General features: G+C 44.0%; 1 protein-coding gene across 7 annotated transcripts; it reads right to left on the reverse strand.

Annotated features, from left to right (window-relative positions):
- Positions 1-516: 516 nt before the first annotated feature.
- On the reverse strand, positions 517-23,552 carry LOC143291255 (uncharacterized). 7 transcript variants are annotated; one of them, XR_013056496.1, is made up of 10 exons: positions 23,428-23,545; positions 22,441-22,690; positions 19,815-20,002; positions 19,436-19,677; positions 16,200-16,432; positions 13,059-13,289; positions 6,872-6,997; positions 4,915-5,031; positions 4,209-4,496; positions 517-4,109 (listed from the first exon to the last, which is right to left on the reverse strand). XR_013056496.1 is itself a non-coding variant. In XM_076601067.1 (10 exons), exons 2-9 carry the CDS (start codon positions 22,682-22,684, stop codon positions 4,288-4,290), a joined length of 1,590 nt encoding a protein of 529 aa, XP_076457182.1. In that variant the 5' UTR covers positions 22,685-22,690; positions 23,428-23,545; the 3' UTR covers positions 517-4,109; positions 4,283-4,287. The 7 variants fall into 7 exon arrangements, 3 of the variants coding, with proteins under 3 accessions (XP_076457182.1, XP_076457181.1, XP_076457180.1); XR_013056495.1 differs by having other exon boundaries at positions 517-3,853; positions 3,972-4,496; XR_013056498.1 differs by having other exon boundaries at positions 517-3,526; positions 3,568-4,496.
- Between the last annotated feature and the right edge of the window lie 977 nt (positions 23,553-24,529).

The following is a 24,529-nucleotide window of genomic DNA, read 5'->3' on the forward strand; positions in this document are numbered from 1 at the left end:
ACACATTCCCACTGATAATCACTGTTAAATATGTTTGCCTTGAACTGTTCTCAACTACCAAACATCACACTTGTACATCGCTGTATGTTTTAGACTAAAAAAAAAAAAAAAAAGCTACGTAAACAGTCTACTGACATCACTGTATGATGTCAACAAACCTTACATGCCATGAATACCTCTCATGACATCACAGTATGATGTTAACAAACCTTACATGCCATGAATACCTCTCATGACATCACTGTATGATGTTAACAAACCTTACATGCCATGAATACCTCCCATGACATCACAGTATGATGTTAACAAACCTTACATGCCATGAATACCTCCCATGACATCACAGTATGATGTTAACAAACCTTACATGCCATGAATACCTCTCATGACATCACTGCATAGTGCTAACAAACCTTACATGCCATGAATACCTCTCATGACATCACTGTATGATGTTAACAAACCTTACATGCCATGAATACCTCTCATGACATCACTGTATGATGTTAACAAACCTCAATGACATGAATACCTCTCATGACATCACTGTATGATGTTAACAAACCTTACATGCCATGAATACCTCTCATGACATCACAGTATGATGTTAACAAACCTTACATGCCATGAATACCTCTCATGACAGCACTGTATGATGTTAACAAACCTTAATGACATGAATACCTCTCATGACATCAATGTATGACGTTAACAAACCTTACATGCCATGAATACCTCTCATGACATCACAGTATGATGTTAACAAACCTTACATGCCATGAATACCTCTCATGACATCACAGTATGATGTGAACAAACCTTACATGCCATGAATACCTCTCATGACATCACTGTATGATGTTAACAAACCTTAATGACATGAATACCTCTCATGACATCACTGTATGATGTTAAGAAACCTTACTTGCCATGAATACCTCCCATGACATCACTGTATGATGTTAACAAACCTCAATGACATGAATACCTCTCATGACATCACTGTATGATGTTAACAAACCTTACATGCCATGAATACCTCTCATGACATCACAGTATAATGTTAACAAACCTTACATGCCATGAATACCTCTCATGACATCACTGTATGATGTTAACAAACCTTAATGACATGAATACCTCTCATGACATCAATGTATGACGTTAACAAACCTTACTTGCCATGAATACCTCCCATGACATCACAGTATGATGTGAACAAACCTTAATGTCATGAATACCTCTCATGACATCACTGCACGGTGTTAACCAACCTTACATGCCATGAATACCTCTCATGACATCACTGTATAATGTCAACAAACCTTACATGCCATGAATACCTCTCATGACATCACTGTATGATGTTAACAAACCTTAATGACATGAACACCTCTCATGACATCACTGTATGATGTTAAGAAACCTTACTTGCCATGAATACCTCCCATGACATCACTGTATGATGTTAACAAACCTCAATGACATGAATACCTCTCATGACATCACTGTATGATGTTAACAAACCTTACATGCCATGAATACCTCTCATGACATCACAGTATGATGTTAAGAAACCTTACATGCCATGAATACCTCTCATGACATCACAGTATGATGTTAACAAACCTTAATGACATGAATACCTCTCATGACATCAATGTATGACGTTAACAAACCTTACTTGCCATGAATACCTCCCATGACATCACAGTATGATGTGAACAAACCTTAATGTCATGAATACCTCTCATGACATCACTGCATGGTGTTAACCAACCTTACATGCCATGAATACCTCTCATGACATCACTGTATGATGTCAACAAACCTTACATGCCATGAATACCTCTCATGACATCACTGTATGATGTCAACAAACCTTACATGCCATGAATACCTCTCATGACATCACAGTATGATGTGAACAAACCTTACATGCCATGAATACCTCCCATGACATCACTGCATGATGTCAAAAAACCTTACATGCCATGAATACCTCTCATGACATCACAGTGAAAGTCGTCTTCACCGAAGGCTGCTTGCTGGACGATACACTGACATCACTGTTTAATCAGTTCGCTGTGAGGGCCATAATTTTTCAGTCAACAAGATGCTTGTGCCTATTGTGCAAACCCCCGGAATTTTTATTATTATTATTATTATTTTTTTAATCTGTTAGACGCTGTAAAGTTACAATCAACCTGGGGAAGTTCAAAAGTAACTCCAGAACTGAAGGCTGAAACGAAACTGATGAAGTCACAAACTTTCAACATGGTAACATTTGGACCGAAAAAAAAAAAAAAAAAAAAAGCCCTAATAAAAAGAAGCAGAAGAGGTTTCCTGTCACAAACTATTGTTTGTCTAAACTAAATGGATCGGTTTACATCACGTAACATGGTTTGAACCACTCAGCTGTTGCAGCCTGTTAGTTTCTGGGCCGACAAGGGTGGAAGGGAAACAGCTGTGGAGTGATGGCCTAGAGGTAACGCGTCCGCCTAGGAAGCGAGAGAATCTGAGCGTGCAGGTTCGAATCATGGCTCAGCCGCCGCCGATATTTTCTCCCCCTCCACTAGACCTTGAGTGGTGGTCTGGACGCTAGTCATTCGGATGAGACGATAAACCGAGGTCCCGTGTGCAGCATGCACTTAAGCGCACGTAAAAGAACCCACAGCAGCAAAACGTTGTTCCTGGCAAAATTCTGTCATAAAACTCCATGTAGGAAAAAAATACCAAAAAAATGGGTGGTGCTGTAGTGTAGCGACACGTTCTCCCTGGGGAGAGCAACCCGAATTTCACACAGAGAAATCTGTTGTGACAAAAAAAAAAAAAAAAAAAAAAAAAAAGCAGAAGAAGAAGAAAAAAAAAGAACTCTTCTTTGTAGCAATCCTGGCTTCAGATTGAAGCTTCAATGCACAGGTTTCCATCTTTTCATGTGTTTGTTCTATCTTTTTGGGGGGTGGGGGGATGTCTCAGGTATGTGCTCGATGAACGTTCAGTGTGTCCTTGCCGTTTTCAAAGCACCTGGGATGCATGTGTAATCAGAAGCTGTTCATTTTCAAAGCACCTGGGACACATGTCTATGTGTAATCAGAAGCTGTTCATTTTCAAAGTACCTGGGACACATGTCTATGTGTAATCAGAAGCTGTTCATTTTCAAAGCACCTGGGACACATGTCTATGTGTAATCAGAAGCTGTTCATTTTCAAAGCACCTGGGACACATGTCTATGTGTTATCAGAAGCTGTTCATTTTCAAAGCACGTGGGACACATGTCTATGTGTAATCAGAAGCTGCTCATTTTCAAAGCACCTAATCAGAAGCTGCTCATTTTCAAAGGATCTGGGACACATGTCTATGTGTTATCAGAAGCTGTTCATTTTCAAAGCACCTGGGACACATGTCTATGTGTTATCTGAAGACGAATTGGAGAAAAAAGGCTGAGGAGGTAAGCGCTTCAACTGCAGGTAAAAAGTTCACAACCAACCAGGGAGAAGCATCACCATCGCAAAAATCATGTCACCTTCATGCCCACAAGCGAAAAGCTATTTCCTATCATGTCACCTTCATGCCCACAAGCGAAAAGCTATTTCCTACTTACAATGCTGCTGGTTACACTGAGTCATTGTACAAAATTACCTCCGCTGTCGTCATCTATGAATTCATCACTGTCTTTATATCATCATCTCATAATCATCACTGAACTCAGATCAACATCTCTGACATCAAAACTGTCATCACATTATCATCTTTCACATCATCATCTTTGCTCACAGCTCATCTTTCACACCACTGTGCTCACATCATCACTGTGCTCACATCCTCATCTTTCACATCACTGTGCTCACAGCTCATCTTTCACATCACTGTGCTCACATCATCACTCACATCATCATCTTTCACATCATCACTGTGCTCACAGCTCATCTTTCACACCATCATCTTTCACATCATCACTGTGCTCACACCATCATCTTTCACATCACTGTGCTCACAGCTCATCTTTCACACCATCATCTTTCACATCACTGTGCTCACAGCTCATCTTTCACATCATCATCTTTCACATCATCACTGTGCTCACAGCTCATCTTTCACATCATCATCTTTCACATCACTGTGCTCACAGCTCATCTTTCACATCATCACTGTGCTCACATCTCATCTTTCACATCACTGTGCTCACATCTCATCTTTCACATCACTGTGCTCACAGCTCATCTTTCACATCATCACTGTGCTCACAAATCATCTTTCACATCATCTTTCACACTATCACTGTGCTCACAGCTCATCTTTCCCACCATCATCCTGATCATCATCACTCTGTTCCTCTGTGCTCCCTTCCTGCTCTGTCTGTGTTCCTGTCTTTCCCTCTTCTGCCTTCCTCTTCTTCCTCTCCTCCTCTTTCTTCCTCTCCTCCTCTCTCTTCCTCTCCTCCTCTGCCTGCCGCTCACAATGTCCGGACAGGATCTGGTCAGCTGCCCTCAGCCCTGTACACGACACACCATGACACACTGCTGTTACATCTATGTACAGATCTGGTCAGCTGCCCTCAGCCCTGTACACGTCACACCATGACACACTGCTGTTACATCTATGTATATCTACATCAGTATCTATCCATATAGATAGACAGACAGACAGACACAGATCAATACTGCGTGTGTGTGTGTGTGTGTGCATGCTTGCTGAAATGAATGAATGCACACGTCTAAATCACCTTGTTGTGAACAGACAATAAACCAATAGGAAGAAGAAGAAGGAGAATGAAAAGAATTAGTATTAGGAGAAGAAGAAGAAGGAGGAGAAGGAGAAGAATTAGTATTAGGAGAAGAAGCAGAAGTAGAAGCAGAAGAAGAAGCAGAGGAAGCAGAAGACAAGCCAATACACAGGAACAGAAACACTGACCAGAGAGGTAGGCCCCTTGCAGTGTGCCGTGATGACGAAACGACGTGTGCTCCCCAGCAAAGTACACATGAGGGCACCATGGCTCGGCAAACGTGTCAAACACCTCCGCACCCACGCCTGAACACAGTACACAATCTGCATGACACACGTGGAGATTACACACCCCTCAGCCCACCCCTCACACACTTTACTGCATTCTTCTTCTTCTTCGTTCATGGGCTGCAACTCCAGCATTCATTCCTGGACATGAGTGTGTTTTTCGTGTATGACCGCTTTTTACCCCCGTTGTCATACTCCATTTTCAAGGAGGTGCATGACAGATACACTTCTTCTTCTTCGTTCGTGGGCTGCAACTCCCACGTTCACTCGTATATACATGAGTGGGCTTTTACGTGTATGACCGTTTTTACCCCGCCATGTAGGCAGCCATACTCCGCTTTCAGGGGTGTGCATGTTGGGTATGTACTTGTTTCCATAACCCACCGAACGCTGACATGGATTACAGGATCTTTAACGTGCGTATTTGATCTTTTGCTTGCGTGTACACACGAAGGGGGCTCAGGCACTAGCAGGTCTGCACACATGTTGACCTGGGAGATCGGAAAAATCTCCACCCTTTACCCACCAGGCGCCGTCACCGAGATTCGAACCCGGGACCGTCAGATTGAAAGTCCAACGCTTTAACCATTCGGCTATTGTGCCCGTCAACAGATACACAAATGCAAACCCCTGTCAAGTGTTTGTAAGAATAATCAGGAAATTAAGCAGGAACATTTTGAATTTGGTAGGAACACTCAGACTCCAAGCCACATCAGTCATCGTACATTTCATCTACATGACATCAAACACTTGGGCCTACCTGTAACATGAGGTATCTGCTACCGGCGGCTGTTTGTAATTGTTACATTAACTCACTCAGTACGGCCAGTCCTCTCTTCTCCTCTACACAGACCCCTCGGATGTCCAGTGTGTGTCTCAATGACCCAACCTTTAGTTTCTGTCATCAGAATTGTGGTAGTTTGTCAACATTCACCTCTTCAGTATAAGAGCCTTCCGCTTGCAATATTTTGATGGTGATAATTGGGGTGAAACGCTGTTAATGTCGTCTCTTTCGCCGTTCGTATGGAGAGAGTTAAGTCTGTTTTCCACAGTCCAGTCTCTTACTGGTGCTCTGTTTATACTTCCTCAGGAGGTCACCTGACAGAGGCATACTGTAGCAAGTGTCAGTCCATGACTTGATGCATTGTGGGTAATGTTACAACAGGAAAGCATGTGACCATGCTATGTAGTCGAAAATAAACGCGTCAGAACAATCTTAATGTTGGCGTAACGTTGGAACAAACTGCGATCGAGCGTAACGAAAATACAGTGAAATCAGATCAGCTGGCATCTCTGCAGATATGTTCTTGTTTCCAGAACTCACCGAACGCTGACTTGGATTACAGGATCTTTAACATGCGTGTTTGATCTTCTGCATGCGTGCACTAACAGGTCTGCACATCTGTTTACCTGGGAGACAAGAAAAACCTCCACCCTTTACTCACCAAGCGCTGTGACTGTGATTCAAACCCAGGACCCTCAGACTGAAAGTCCAATGCTTTAACCAGTCGGCTATTGAGCCCATCACTATACCGCATTCACGCACATTTCAGATAGCTACTATCTTCTTCACAGCCGGCAGGCCTCTCCGCTCGAGGTGCTAGGCTCCACCCCTCCGTCAGGCAAGCCAAGACAAAAAGGATGTCTTGGTTCAGCCGATCACCGGGTCATCCACATGCTTTTATCCACATTTTAAATTCTTCTGGCCACGTTTATGGCTTTGGAAAGGGAAAGAAAATTATACTTTCACTTCTCTAGGGTTAATGCTGGTAAGACTTGCACCGACTATAACAGCAGTGTCTGTTGTCTCATACGTGATACCCCAGACGGCACTCAGAAGGGTGGGTGGGGTACGTACCCACAGTGGGGAAGGAGCTGGACCCTCCACACCAGGGATCTGACATCCATGCTGAACGCCGGATCTTCACGATGTTTTTGGAGCTCACCGCCTTCTCTCCAAATGTCCTCTGCAGCTTCCTCACAACTGTACAGACACACACACTGATCATACAACACCATACATTCCTCACAACTGTACACACACACACACTGATCATACAACACCATACATTCCTCACAACTGTACACACACACACACTGATCATACAACACCATACATTCCTCACAACTGTACACACACACACACTGATCATACAACACCATACATTCCTCACAACTGTACACACACACACACTGATCATACAACACCATACATTCCTCACAACTGTACAGACACACACACACTGATCATACAACACCATACATTCCTCACAACTGTACACACACACTGATCATACAACACCATACATTCCTCACAACTGTACAGACACACACACACACTGATCATACAACACCATACATTCCTCACAACTGTTCACACACACACACACACACTGATCATACAACACCATACATTCCTCACAACTGTACACACACACTGATCATACAACACCATACATTCCTCACAACTGTACAGACACACACACTGATCATACAACACCATACATTCCTCACAACTGTACAGACACACACACTGATCATACAACACCATACATTCCTCACAACTGTACAGACACACACACACTGATCATACAACACCATACATTCCTCACAACTGTACACACACACACACTGATCATACAACACCATACATTCCTCACAACTGTACACACAAACACACTGATCATACAACACTATACATTCCTCACAACTGTACAGACACACACACACTGATCATACAACACCATACATTCCTCACAACTGTACAGACACACACACTGATCATACAACACCATACATTCCTCACAACTGTACAGACACACACACTGATCATACAACACCATACATTCCTCACAACTGTACAGACACACACTGATCATACAACACCATACATTCCTCACAACTGTACACACACACACACTGATCATACAACACCATACATTCCTCACAACTGTACAGACACACACACTGATCATACAACACCATACATTCCTCACAACTGTACAGACACACACACTGATCATACAACACCAGACATTCCTCACAACTGTACACACACACTGATCATACAACACCACACATTCCTCACAACTGTACACACACACACACACTGATCATACAACACCATACATTCCTCACAACTGTACAAACACACACACACTGATCATACAACACCATACATTCCTCACAACTATACAGACACACACACTGATCATACAACACCATACATTCCTCACAACTGTACACACACACACACACACACTGACCATACAACACCATACATTCCTCACAACTGTACACACACACACTGATCATACAACACCAGACATTCCTCACAACTGTACACACACACTGATCATACAACACCATACATTCCTCACAACTGTACACACACACTGATCATACAACACCATACATTCCTCACAACTGTACACACACACACACTGATCATACAACACATACATTCCTCACAACTATACAGACACACACACTGATCATACAACACCATACATTCCTCACAACTGTACAGACACACACACTGATCATACAACACCATACATTCCTCACAACTGTACACACACACTGATCATACAACACCATACATTCCTCACAACTGTACAGACACACACACTGATCATACAACACCATACATTCCTCACAACTGTACAGACACACACACTGATCATACAACACCATACATTCCTCACAACTGTACAGACACACACACTGATCATACAACACCATACATTCCTCACAACTGTACACACACACACACTGATCATACAACACCATACATTCCTCACAACTGTACACACACACACACTGATCATACAACACCATACATTCCTCACAACTGTACACACACACACACTGATCATACAACACCATACATTCCTCACAACTGTACACACACACACACACTGATCATACAACACCATACATTCCTCACAACTGTACACACACACACACTGATCATACAACACCATACATTCCTCACAACTGTACACACACACACACACTGATCATACAACACCATACATTCCTCACAACTGTACAGACACACACACTGATCATACAACACCATACATTCCTCACAACTGTACACACACACACACTGATCATACAACACCATACATTCCTCACAACTGTACACACACACACACACACACACACACACACTGATCATACAACACCATACATTCCTCACAACTGTACAGACACACACACACTGATCATACAACACCATACATTCCTCACAACTGTACACACACACACACTGATCATACAACACCATACATTCCTCACAACTGTACACACACACACACACTGATCATACAACACCATACATTCCTCACAACTGTACACACACACACACACACACACACACTGATCATACAACACCATACATTCCTCACAACTGTACACACACACTGATCATACAACACCATACATTCCTCACAACTGTACACACACACACACACACACTGATCATACAACACCATACATTCCTCACAACTGTACACACACACACACACACACTGATCATACAACACCATTCATTCCTCACAACTGTTCACACACACACACACACACTGATCATACAACACCATACATTCCTCACAACTGTACAGACACACACACTGATCATACAACACCATACATTCCTCACAACTGTACACACACACACACTGATCATACAACACCATACATTCCTCACAACTGTACACACACACACACTGATCATACAACACCATACATTCCTCACAACTGTACAGACACACACACTGATCATACAACACCATACATTCCTCACAACTGTACACACACACACACTGATCATACAACACCATACATTCCTCACAACTGTACACACACACACACTGATCATACAAAACCATACATTCCTCACAACTGTACAAACACACACACTGATCATACAACACCATACATTCCTCACAACTGTACAGACACACACACACACTGATCATATAACACCATACATTCCTCACAACTGTTCACACACACACACACACACACACACACACACACACACACACACACACACTGATCATACAACACCATACATTCCTCACAACTGTACACACACACACACACACACTGATCATACAACACCATACATTCCTCACAACTGTACACACACACACACACACACACACACACACACACACACTGATCATACAACACCATACATTCCACACAACTGTACACACACACACACTGATCATACAACACCATACATTCCTCACAACTGTACAGACACACACACACTGATCATACAACACCATACATTCCTCACAACTGTACACACACACACACACTGATCATACAACACCATACATTCCTCACAACTGTACACACACACACACACACACTGATCATACAAAATCATACATTCCTCACAACTGTTCACACACACACACACTGATCATACAACACCATACATTCCTCACAACTGTACACACACACACACTGATCATACAACACCATACATTCCTCACAACTGTGCACACACACACACACACACACTGATCATACAACACCATACATTCCTCACAACTGTACAGACACACACACTGATCATACAACACCATACATTCCTCACAACTGTACACACACACACACACACACACACACACACTGATCATACAAAACCATACATTCCTCACAACTGTACACACACACACACACACACACTGATCATACAACACCATACATTCCTCACAACTGTACACACACACACACACACACACACACACACTGATCATACAAAATCATACAGCACTAAGACACTACAATCTTGCCTCCTAATTTCGAGAGTCAAAGTCCATTGTCTGTAGCTTCTCTAACTTTCTATCAACGTTTTTTTGTTCCATCAGTTTTGTCTTCCATCTCTTTGATTCAGAGCTCTTACTGCTTGTGAATGACTTGTGTCAAAGTGTTTTGATTTGTCTCCACACCAGAATTAGCGTAATACAAGCAGAATTCCTCTCCATTTTCTTCTTTCCATGGCTTCACCATTTGTGATGGACTTCCATTGTGACTCTTATCATTATTATTTCTTTTACATTTTTACTACCATTATTACTATCATCATTATCAACATCATTATCATTATTATTATCATTAACATTATATCATTAGTAGCATTAACATTATTATTATCATTATCATCATTATTATCATCATCACATCTTTGTCATCCATTATTTGTATTTGCATTTGTATTTCTTTTTATCACAACAGATTTCTCTGTGTGAAATTCGGGCTGCTCTCCCCAGGGAGAGAATGTCGCTACACTACAGCACCACCCATTTAAAAAAAAATTTCTTCCTGCGTGCAGTTTGAGCTGTTTTTCCTGTCGAAGTGGATTTTTCTACAGAATTTTGCCAGGAACAACTCTTTTGTTGCCGTGGGTTCTTTTACGTGCGCTAAGTGCATGCTGCACACGGGACCTCGGTTTATCGTCTCATCCAAACGACTAGCGTCCAGACCACCACTGAAGGTCTAGTGGATGGGGAGAAAATATTGGGCGGCCGAGCCGTGATTCGAACCAGCACCACGCTCAGATCCTCTCGCTTCCTAGGCGGACACGTTACCTGTAGGCCATCAATCATATGTACTTCCATGATGATGATTCTTCGTCTGCTTCTCCCCAAACCTGTGGAGAGTCCTTGGGACACAGCACACAACAACTGTTCTCATTTTTCCAGGTTTGTCCGTTTTGTATCAATGCATGGATCTCCAAGGAAAACCATTAGAGACCCGGAAAATTATTATCATCATAATGATCGTTATTATTATCATTATTACTAGGCCCAACACTTGGCTTATATCACAGATTGACATAAGTTTACATTTGGGCCAACAGCAAAGTGAGAGCTGTATTATCAATGGTTTTTCCAGTCAATGGGAAACCATTTACAGCTTAGTCTTTTGTGAAGGACTATGACTCTCAAACTAGGAGGCAAAATTGCACTGGCTCTTAGTGCTGCAGCCTTGGGGGCTAGTTGGCCTTTGGGAACCATCCCAACGCCAACTGTCCTAAAACCCTCTTGGCCAAGAGAGTGGGGATGTAACTTGGGCAAGACACTCTCCATTATAATCAAATTCTAGCCCAAATAGTCGGAACAGCAGTTGCCTCCTCTGCTGTTCTGATGGTCAGAGTCGGACACGACTGACTATCATATATATATTATTATTACTATTATTATCACGAGCATTTAAGCCTAATCTTAAAAGTAAGCGCAAATAGAAAAATATAAATACCAAAAAAGGGAAAACTGAACACAAGATACATAACCAAGACACACCACCAAAAATAATTAATGAAATCATTAACACATGCACAACACACATGCGTGCGCATGCACGCAAGTCATAGCCCACAATCATAACTGGCACACACAATCAAAAACACAACCTACAAATTCTGTAACTAAACACTCACTCACTCACTCACTCACTGGCAGTCATGTTCCTTCACTACACTGGAAACATATAAGCTGTGTTAGTTTCAATCAGGAGGGGACAAGGTGAATCTTCACACTGGACTTCTTCTTTCTTCTTCTGCATTCGTGGGCTGCAACTCCCATGTTCACTTGCATGTACACGAGTGGGCTTTTGCGTGCATGACTGTTTTTACCCCGCCATGTAGGCAGCCATACTCCGCTTTCGGGGGTGTGCATGCTGGGTATGTTCGTTTCCATAACCCACGGAACACTGACATGGATTACAGGATCTTTAACATGCGTATTAGATCTTCTGCATGCGTTTATACACATATGTTGACCTGGGAGATTGTAAAAATCTCCACCCTTACCCACCAGGTGCCGTCACTGTGATTCGAACCCAGGACCCTCAGACTGAAAGTCCAACGCTTTAACCACTCAGCTATTGCACCCGTCACACTGGACTTCAAAGACTGCAGTGAAAAGTGAGTGACGAGGAAGCTGATCCCAAAATATACGTATATCATACAGGGTGATGACACAAACACACACGTGCCCCCCCCGTGACTAACTTACCAAGGTGATGGAGGTCGGAGTCGGAGAGTCCCTCCAGCTTGACGGCATGCTGGCCGGAGAGGAAGCCCATGAGTACAGGTGTACCCAACACCTGGTGGATGTTGATCCACTTCTGCAGGCAGCCCCTCTCCTCCTCCTCCCCCTCCCCCACCGCCGTCACAAACACCCCGTGCTCCGCCGGCCAGAAGGCCGCGTCAAACTCCACCAGTACCTTGTTGCTGGCCGCCATACCTGTAAGTCATGTTTGTTCTGTCACCTGGTGCCAGGTGTGTACAACACACAGCACCACTGTAAGTCATGTTTATTCTGTCACCTGGTGCAAGGTGTGTACAACACACAGCACCACTGTAAGTCATGTTTATTCTGTCACCTGGTGCCAGGTGTGTACAACACACAGCACCACTGTGACTCATGTTTGTTCTGTCACCTGGTACTAGGTACAACACACAGCACCACTGTAAGTCATGTTTATTCTGTCACCTGGTGCAAGGTGTGTACAACACACAGCACCACTGTAAGTCATGTTTATTCTGTCACCTGGTAGCACCACTGTGAGTCATGTTTATTCTGTCACCTGGTAGCACCACTGTGAGTCATGTTTATTCTGTCACCTGGTAGCACCACTGTAAGTCATGTTTATTCTGTCACCTGGTGCAAGGTGTGTACAACACACAGCACCACTGTAAGTCATGTTTATTCTGTCACCTGGTGCCAGGTGTGTACAACACACAGCAAAACTGTGAGTCATGTTTGTTCTGTCACCTGGTGCCAGGTGTGTACAACACACAGCAAAACTGTGAGTCATGTTTGTTCTGTCACCTGGTGCCAGGTGTGTACAGCACACAGCACCACTGTGAGTCATGTTTATTCTGTCACCTGGTGCCAGGTATAACACACAGCACCACTGTGAGTCATGTTTATTCTGTCACCTGGTGCACAGATGGACATAGAGAGAATTGTGACACACACACACACACACACACACACACCATCCCTGTCTGCCCTCACCCAAACAACACACTCACCAAATCCCCAACCTCCTACTCCCCCATCAACCCCTCTTTTTTCAACCCCCCTCTTTTTTTTTTTTTAACCCCTTCTTCGACACGATTTTGATCCTTGAGAATATTCTTACGACAGGATATTGATCCATCACAAGATTGATCAAAAGTTATTCCCTTTAATGTTTCAATTCTTTTATCCAAATTAAATTCAAAATAAATCAAAGCCCTTTACCACCAAGTGTACCTTGTTACAACTTGGCGCTGCGAGCAAGGATTTGATTGATTGACTGATGTGGATACTTATATAGCGCCTATCCTCGGTCAGAGACCAAGCTCTAAGCGCTTTACATACACGGGGACATTTGCACCACAGGCTGCCTACCTGGGTAGAGCTGACTGACGGCTGCCACTGGGCGCTCATCATTCGTTTCCTGTGTCATTCAATCAGATTTCAGACGCACACACATACACACTCAGACAGACATGTAACATTTTACGTGTATGACCGGTTTAAAAAAAAATTTATTTACCCCGCCATGCAGGCAGCCATACTCCGTTTTCGGGGGTGTGCATGCTGGGTATATTCTTGTTTCCATAACCCACCGAACGCTGACATGGATTACAGGATCTGTAACGTGCGTATTTGATCTTCTGCGTGCGCGTACACACGAAGGGGGTTCAGGCACTAGCAGGTCTGCACATATGTTGACCTGGGAGATCAGAAAAATCTCCACCCTTTACCCACCAGGTGCACCGAGATTCGAACCCAGGACCCTCAGATTGAAAGTCCAGCGCTTTAACCATTCGGCTATTGCACCCGTCAAGGATATGTAATTCTTTAAATATCTCCAACTCAAAATTAAAGCCCCTAGCCAAGCTATCTCTATCACATTTTAACCCCCTATTTCTAACTGCCGGGAACACAAAAACGCAGAAGAAAGAGGTGTTCCAAGTCATGAATCAATATCCAGAATGGTCAGCCAAAAAGTGAGAAAATGGTCCAGAAATATATCACTCCAGATCGAATGTCATTCGGATGAGACAATAAACCGAGGTCCCATGTGCAGCACGTAAAAGAACCCAACAAAAACGTTGTTCCTGGCAAAATTCTGTAGAAAAATCCACTTGGATAGGAAAAACAAATAAAACTGCACGCAGGAAAAATACAAAAAAACATGGGTGGCACTGTAGTATAGCGATGCGCTCTCCCTGGGGAGAGCAGCCCGAATTTCACACAGAGAAATCTGTTGTGATAAAAAGAAATACAAAATACAAATACAAAATACAAACGTGTGAATTTTCATCCCTCCACAGTTATTTCCCCATCTATTGATGATGTCATCAGTGATGTCAGTACGACCGTAAATTTTACGGGAATGGCGATCAAGGGGTAGACTTAACCCTTTGAGCCCTGAGTTCCTGAGGAATTTTAACCCTTCTGCCTGAGCTCCTGAGCCAAAATTTGCAAATAATTGGTATTAAACCCTTTGAGCCCTGACCACCGCTTTACCGGTGGCAGAGAAAAATGACATAATGACCTGCCACCGGTTGAGCAGTGCGTAAACACTTGAAGCATGCAGTCTCAACCTGGCCTGTCAGGGCAGAAATCAGGGACAAAACGTGCGAAAACAACTGTACACAACACAGCAAGTAACTGATATGCTTGATGATTTATCGGAAGTAGAGTATGACAATGATTACTCCGATTGTGAGGTGGAATTCGAATCAGATGATTTTGATACAGATAGTGATGTTGTAAATGAATCTGAGCATGCAGAATCAGTTGATAAAAGGAGGTGTGTCAGGTTGAGACTCTGCATGCTTCATGGTAGAAATCGATCTTTTTTATCCAAAGCACATGCATAAAACACAGAGAAAAGGCGCGACAATGTTGGTACTACGTTTGCTGACGTCAGAATATTACGGTTTTTCTGATTGGCTCTTCAATATAAGTCAACCAATAGCAAAACATGACACAAGTGTTTACGCACCACTCAACCGGTGGCCAGGCATTATGCCACCCCTTCCCACCACCGGTAAAGCGGTGGTCAGGGCTCAAAAAGTTAAATCATTTTTACTGCAAATATGTAACTTTCAGAAAGGAGCACGCCCCCGCACCCACACAACACCCACAGACCTATGTTATTCAGAGCATTGATGTAGTGTTTGGGCAGTGGGGGTTCGAACAGCACGTCACCCCGAGCAATGACTGGAGCAGGCACCGCCACCACCACCTCGTCCGCCGTCACTTGCGACCCGTCCTTCAACCTCAGCATGACCTTGCCCTTTGACCTGTCCACTTTGACCTGCCGCACCGCAGTGCGCAGGCTGATCTTCAGGGGGCGTTCGTTCTGTGTTCCACTGACCAGTCTGCACACACAACACGGTGCACGTTACAACACATATCATCGTTCTGTGTTCCACTGACCAGTCCGCACACACAACACAGTGCACATTACAACACACATCATCGTTCTGTGTTCCACTGACCAGTCTGCACACACAACACAGTGCACATTACAACACACATCATCGTTCTGTGTTCCACTGACCAGTCCGCACACACAACACGGTGCATGTTACAACACACATCATCGTTCTGTGTTCCACTGACCAGTCCGCACACACAACACAGTGCACATTACAACACACATCATCGTTCTGTATTCCACTGACCAGTCCGCACACACAACACAGTGCACATTACAACACACATCATCCTTCTGTGTTCCACTGACCAGTCCGCACACACAACACAGTGCACATTACAACACACATCATCGTTCTGTGTTCCACTGACCAGTCTGCACACACAACACAGTGCACATTACAACACACATCATCGTTCTGTATTCCACTGACCAGTCCGCACACACAACACGGTGCATGTTACAACACACATCATCGTTCTGTGTTCCACTGACCAGTCCGCACACACAACACGGTGCATGTTACAACACACATCAAACCAACAAATAAATGAGTCAGAATGACTAAATAAATAAATCTAAAAATACATAAAATATTTTCAAAAAAAACCCGTTAGAAAATAAAGATATCTTTTTTTTTTTCTCAGTATGAAAACCAAACTCCGCATCTTCAACTCCAATGTGAAGTCAATTCTGCTCTACGGATGCGAGACATGGCGGACAACACAGACGATGCAGCAGAAGATTCAGACATTCTTCAACACCTGTCTGAGGTGCATCTACAAAATCCGACGGCAGGAGAAGATCCGAAACGAAGATCTGTGGGAGCGTGCGGGACAGGAACCAGTGGCCAAGCAGATACTGCGGAGGAAGTGGGGCTGGATCGGACACACCCTCAGGAAGCCAGCGTCCAGCATCACACGCCAAGCCCTGACCTGGAACCCGCAGGGAAAGAGGAAAAGAGGCCGGCCTCGCAACAGCTGGAGGCGAGACACCGAGGCAGAGGTGAAGCAGCAAGGGACCAACTGGACTGGAATGGCCAGAACAGCCCAGAACAGAGTGCGATGGTGAGGGGTCGTCGATGGCCTATGCTCCACCGGGAGTGATGGGCAATGAATGAATGAATTATTTTTTTTCCTCTCTCAAGACCTGACTAAGTGCGCAACGTTATGCTGCTGGTCAGGCATCTGCTTAGCAGAGTATATGGATTTGTCAGAATGCTGTGATGCCTCCTTGAGCAACTGAACTGAACAATATACATGCACACACACATATGAACATATTATACATGCACACACACACATACATGCAACATACATATGCACACACACGTGGTACATATACCATCCACACACCTGAACACATGCATATATGTGCGCACACACACAACTGCACACACACACACACGCACACACACACACACACACATATGTGGTACATATACCATCCACACACCTGAACACATGCATATATGCGCACACACACACACACACAAATGCATGTGCACACCTATATGTTCTCTAGAAAGCCTGGAACATTTTTTGTCATTTTCTGGACATGACATTCAGCATTTTTTAAGTGTTATTTTGTTTTCTGCACCTACAATGTGTGAGGTGTCCATTGGCAATGTTTGGTTGTGTAGCCTTGTTGTTACAGATCATTTTTGTGTATCACGTACACCTGCGTTTTTGTTCAGATTTTTATTTTCAATCCTCTGGCAAAATCTTGGTGGAATGGTCCATGTCAGAGGCATGGCCATTGTTTATGTGATAAATATGTCTAATGCTAACGTCCATATTCTAAATATATTTCTGTTTAATAATTACGATGTAATAATTAATTGCAATGTTTTTAAAAGCGAATATGTGAAATGCTTTTATTTGAGAACGTATGTTTATTACTCTTGTTTAATCAAGTAATCCGCGTGTGTGGGGTGGGGGTGGGGGGGTGCGGGTGTGTGCTGATTATCTGGATGTGGTTTTCCGCAATTCATCTTTATTCTTATCTTACCTGTCTATTATAATCAATGTGCAGTATAGTAGGCTATGTTTATAATTATATTCAAATAATGTTTCTTAATTCTTTCTGTTTTTACATTAAGAATACTAGTTATTACCTGCAGTGTGTGGATGTATGAAACGATGTGTGTGATATTTTTTACATTTGTATCTTCGTAATATTCGTAAAAGCTGTTGTTGACTTTTACAGTTATGGTCCCCATGTTGTTTACTTGTCTATGTTGTGATAATGCACCTGACCAAATTTCTCCAGTTGGAGATAATAAAGTTATTCTTATCTTATCTTATCTTATGATGAGGCCCTGTTACCTAGATTAGAACCCGGGACCCTCAGATTGAAAGTCCAATGCTTCAACCACTTGGCCATGTGCACAAATGTGACTGTACTTGTGCCCAACTCTCTTTTCCAGGGTTTTTTTTTTTTTCCTTTTTCTGGCTCAACAAGACTGACATTTCCAGTTTTTCAGCAGTGGCACGGCCCTGTCTGGTCAGCTGGGCAGTGAGCAACAATGATAAATAACTCATTTCATCTGTCAGTACTTCTGCACTCATCCTGTCCTGCAAGACACAGACTGGCTGGCCTCAGTCTCATTACCCGGCTACCATACCACTAACATCCTCTGTGTCCTGCAAACACAGACAGGTGCACATATACCTGTCTAACAGGACCCCTGTATAGCAAAACATAGACAGGTTGCACACGTACCTGTCAAATTGAACTCCTCTCCAGTACAGCCAGACCACAGACAGGTGCACACGTACCTGTCAAATTGAATTCCTCTCCAGTACAGCCAGACCAGAGACAGGTGCACACATACCTGTCAAATTGAACTCCTGTCCAGTACAGCCAGACCACATGTGCACACGTACCTGTCAAATTGAACTCCTGTCCAGTACAGCCAGACCACAGACACGTGCGTACGTACCTGTCCAACAGTTCGCCCATGCCGTCCAGCAGGACCTTCTCGAAGCCAAAGTCGATGGCGTGGGGCTGGTAGAGGAGCGCGGAGTAGTTGGGGATGTTGTAGGAGCGTAAGGAGCGCAGCAAGAGGGAGTGCACGTGCAGCCCGTCCACCCCCCTCTCCCTCAGCTCCTGGTCCACTACCCCTCGCACAGACAGGTCGCCACCTCCCTCGCTGCGGCTACGGTTCACCGCTTCCTTCAGGATCTGTTTTGAAGGCAGGCAACAATGTGGCCACTGCTCTTTTTAGAGGCAACGTCACCCTCCTTTTCCCCCTCCCCAACACACACATTCATACACACGCACACACACACACACACAACTTGACAAACACACACACATACCGTGGTGGCAGCAACAAACACTTTACGCAGTTCCTCTCCAGAGTACTTCTGGTCGGTCCAGGGCACAATGAACTGTGCCGGCCCCAGCCGGGCTGTCTCAAGGTCAAGGTCGTCGGTCAGGTTCAGCAAGGGGTTGGTGTAGGGACTGGCTACATTCAGAAAACTCGCCCCAAGGTCCACCTCAAGACCTGTTAAGGACAGAAACAGGTATAAGGACAAGCTACATTCTGAAAACTCGCCCATTCAGAAATTCAGAAAACTTGGGTAAACCTGTAGACCTGTTAAGGACAGATACAGGCGCAGGGACCGGCTACGTTCAGAAAACTCTACCCTAGGTCCACCTCCAGATTTGTTAAGGACAGATACAAGTGTAAAGTCAGGCTACATTCAGAAAACTTGCCTTTAGGTCTACCTCCAGGGCAGATACAAGTGTAGGGACTGGTTACATTCATATCCACTGTGTCTAAGGGTCGGCATTGGAAGGCAAGGCCCAATCCTCTCCTACAGCCATTTTAACTCACTCGGGACGACAAGTTTTCTCCCTTGCTTTTCCCCACAGACGGCCCATTTGTAAGGGTTTGGAAAAAAACTACAAAAAATACAAAATACAGTGTAAGAAAATGAAACTTTCAGACCTGGTTTATTACGTGTAGAGCTATTACATACAAAAAAAAAAAAATCAAATTTCTCATCTTATTTTTACAGTTTTGCCGTATGTAGAAAATACTGCCAATTTTTCACCCCAAATCACCATACACATGCTCGCTTTTTGCATTAAATTCGCTTTCTTCTTCGTCATCATCCACCTCTTCAATGTCCGACCCTTCAGTTTGTAGCATTTCAAGTACTTCGGCAACCCTAAAACGTTGCCGTCGCTGCCTTGTTCGCTTCACAACATTTTGAGAAGAGCCCGCTTTGCTAACAGGCTGGCACGCGAGCAGATGACCGGTCAGTGACTTTGTCAGCGTGTGTGCGAGACAGGCCACACATGGCAGGCTGACCAATCATACCATTCGATTGTGGAGTGACCCAGAATAGCGCACTCTGCTTGGCTAATCACAAAATCACGTGTACAGCACGTGAAGGATTTTTATTTCATGAAAATGCTATTCCATTCCGTCGTCTGAAACCGAATACATTTTATGCAGGAATGCTCATGCATTCCTTCGTCCGGAGAGAGTTAACCTTCCCCAACTGAAGTCTGGTACCCATTCACACCATCATGGAGTGACAAAAACTGGGAGCTAAGGCTGTTTTGTTGGCCTCACATTACATGTGTGCAGTCACAGCACAACTCCTCATTTATCTCTGATTGTTAACTTTAGAAAACATTAACTTACTCCATACGAAAAGCCCCAATTGGGTGACTAAAGAGGGTGGTACTGCACTTTGTAGAACAACTTGATTTTAACACAGAGAAATCTGCTGTGACATAAGACTAAAACAATGCAAAAACAGTGAACTTGGACCAACAGTGGGTTGTCAGTACCAACTCACCTTAGTACTGCCAGTTAGCTCCTCTGACTTTCCCCACAGATGACCCATTTGTAGGGGGAAGAAATAAAATCACCAAAAAACAAATGTCAGAATTCCCAACGACACTCCACCAGGCAGAAACAGGGCATCCAGCCATGATCACCCATGAACACAGGATCAGAAGTCAAACACCTTGCCAATTCTGCCTCAGTGGCTCTGTCTGTTTGTGATAGCATGATAAGCCCCTAACTCTGCCTCCCCTCTTCTAAGCCTGCCCCCCCCCCCCCGCCCCCCCCCCTGGCCCCCTCCCCCTCTCTCTTCTCCCCCTGACTGCCTCACCTCCATTCTGCTTCTCCCTCACACCGGTGGGCAGCAACCCCCACGTTCACTTGTTCAGATCTACATGTGGGCTTTTAGTTTGACCTGTACACAGTACAGCCATAGTAACCCTGCCTGTTGGTTCTGGGTACGAGCTGGGTATGTGTGTGTTTCATGTAATGATCTGGGCCATGGTGTCCAGTTTATGTGATTTGTCTGTGAACACGCACTAAGAAGATAAAGGCATTACAAAGTCTGCACATAAATGGATCAGGAAATTTAATTCTGCATTCAAGGTACCTAGAGGTAATGCATCAGCTTAGGAAGCGAGAGAATCTGAGTACGACTTTTCGAATTCCACACTCACCAGTACTCCCTCCCCTTCTCTGCGAGGCTGTTTCACACCCAGCTTGCAACATACACACACTTTTCAATGTCTGCTAGCTTTCAGAGAAAATCTTGAGTGTCTCCTCTGGCAGTCCACAAACATCACTCAGTATGTGTGTGTATTTGGTACACTGCTAAATCCATTCTCCTGATGCAACACTCAGTTAGCACTCAATATATACTGTGTTTGATACACCACTAAATCCACCTCCCTAATGCAACATTCAATTATCACTCAATATATACTGTATTGAACACACTGCTAAAATCCACTTTGTGAATGCACCTCAAGTATCACTCAATATATACTTTATTTGATAAACTGCTAAATCCACTTTTCTGAAGCAATGCTCAATAATCACTCATGTATTTAATACACTGCTAAAAGGAAATTTTCTATCTAAAATTACGTTCAAATAACATACTTAACCAAACTGAAACTCACCTCTTGCTTTGGGGTTTTTCAGTCGGTCAGTCCACACCCGCCCTCCATAGCGCTCTCTCCGTGCCTCAAACACCTTCACGGTGAAGCGCCCTCTGCCCTCATTGAGGATTCGGCGTGCTGCTGCCAGGCCAGCCATCCCCCCACCCACCACCACCACCTCTCTCTCCTCCATCTGGCACAGGCACAGGGAGACCACCATGGTGCCCAGCACTGTCAACAGTTCTATCCCTTGGGCAGGTCTCATTCTGCACTGATAAAAAACAATATATCAAGTTTCCTGATGATTGTGCGCTGTGAACATAAACAGAGTTGATTTGTGTGTGTGTGTGGGGGGGGGGGGGGGGGGGGGGGGGGGGGGCAATGGGGTGGGGTTGGTGTGTGTGTGTGTGTGTGTGCGTGTGTGCCTGTGTGTGTGTGTGTTATACCCAAAGAAGGCACATGAGATTGAGGAAGACGAAGATACTAACAATTTAAAAAAGCGCGTTTTTGTTGTTTTTCTTTTAGTGGTTAAAAAAAAAAAAAAAAGGTAGCAAACTCCTGAACTGCGCACAAATAACATGAGCTGCGCTGAGATGAGGTGCTTAAGCTACAAGTGCAAAAATTACATGTCACGTGTTTGAGAGGAGGTTATGTTGGGCCCGGTTATGTGTGTGGTGTGCATTTCACCAAACGAAAGCATGCACATGTGAAAGACGAAGATGCTATCCTTTGGGGGGTGGGTGGGGGGAGGGGGGGGGGATACAATATTTTCGTTTGACATGTAAGAAATGTAGCAATCGCCTGAACTGCGTACAGATAAAACGAGACGGTTAAGCTCTGAGTGCCTGACTAACATGTTACGAGGTTGAGGGTGGGGGTCATATGTCTACTCATGTCACTTTCACTTTTTTTTTCTATCTCCACCGCTTTCTCCGCAGAGGAGAAGCAAAGTAGGCCACTCGTTCATAAGCCGGGTTCGGCACAAAACAATGTGGTTCTGATACCCACCTCGGCGAACTTCTATGCTTGTGCAGTTATATCTGCTGTTCTGAACTGCCAGGAAAACAGCCTGAAAACAACTTGGAAACGCGGAAGCAGACGCCAAGTTTCTAGTGTGCGCCCCAAATAAAGCTCTTTTACCTTCTAGAAAAAGAATACTCACAAGGGACGCAATTCTGATGGTCTTACCTGACATTCCAGTGACATGGATGAGCACAGCGCTTGTGTAAAAACTAAAATAAGAAGAAGGAAAAAAAAGAAGGTGGAGATGGGGTAGGGGTGAGGGGGTGGGAGGGAGGGGAGTGTAGAAGGGGTGTTCATAGTAATTTTCTTGTAATGTTTATGATGTGAGAAATCAGTCATAGTTTACCTTCTGCCAAGTTAAAATTACGGTGTATATGCAGGGGCAGGGTAGATATCGGCCATTTTCCCTTCTTTGGGCCCTGCAAATTACTTTTGGCAGCAGGTGGCTAGCCTATCAAAAAAAACCCAAAAAAAACAAAAACAAAAAAAAAGTGCTTGGAACGGCTGACTTCAAATTGTCCACAAATTTCTCTGAACCTACGTACAGTCAATTTCTTCAATGTTCCTGGACTGTATGCATCCAGTTCTTCATTTCATTAATGTATTAGGAAAGTCATTTAGTGTCAGTGTTTGGTCTTCGCATATGTGCATTACTTATGTTGTTGTCAACTCCAAACTGACTCCCGAGTCCAGCGGTAGTCTTCACTGAGTTCCAACTGATAATAATGTGAATGCCGTGCACGCTTTGTTATCCACTTGCATTGTTGACATTGTACTGGTGACATTCTTTCTTTGAGTCTTTTCAGCCATTGTCTCCTACTTCTTCGTTAACTGTTGTAATAAACCAATAGTTTCACTGACCTCAAAATGCCTCCAGCCAGCCTGACTGGATAGTCCTTCATATCCTTTTTGTCCCTATTATCTCCCTTTATTGTCATCAACATCAGCTCCAAAATGTATCCGGCCCCTATTCATACAACCCCCAGTGTAAACTATCTCCTCCTATCACTGGGCCATTTGTCAACTAGGCTGGTCAGAGCTGTATGGCAAAAATGGTATTTCCCGGCTAAAGCCGGATTGGTCTGCG

The sequence above is a fragment of the Babylonia areolata genome, chromosome 16 (genome assembly GCF_041734735.1).
Source record: "Babylonia areolata isolate BAREFJ2019XMU chromosome 16, ASM4173473v1, whole genome shotgun sequence".
NCBI lineage: Eukaryota > Metazoa > Mollusca > Gastropoda > Neogastropoda > Buccinidae > Babylonia > Babylonia areolata.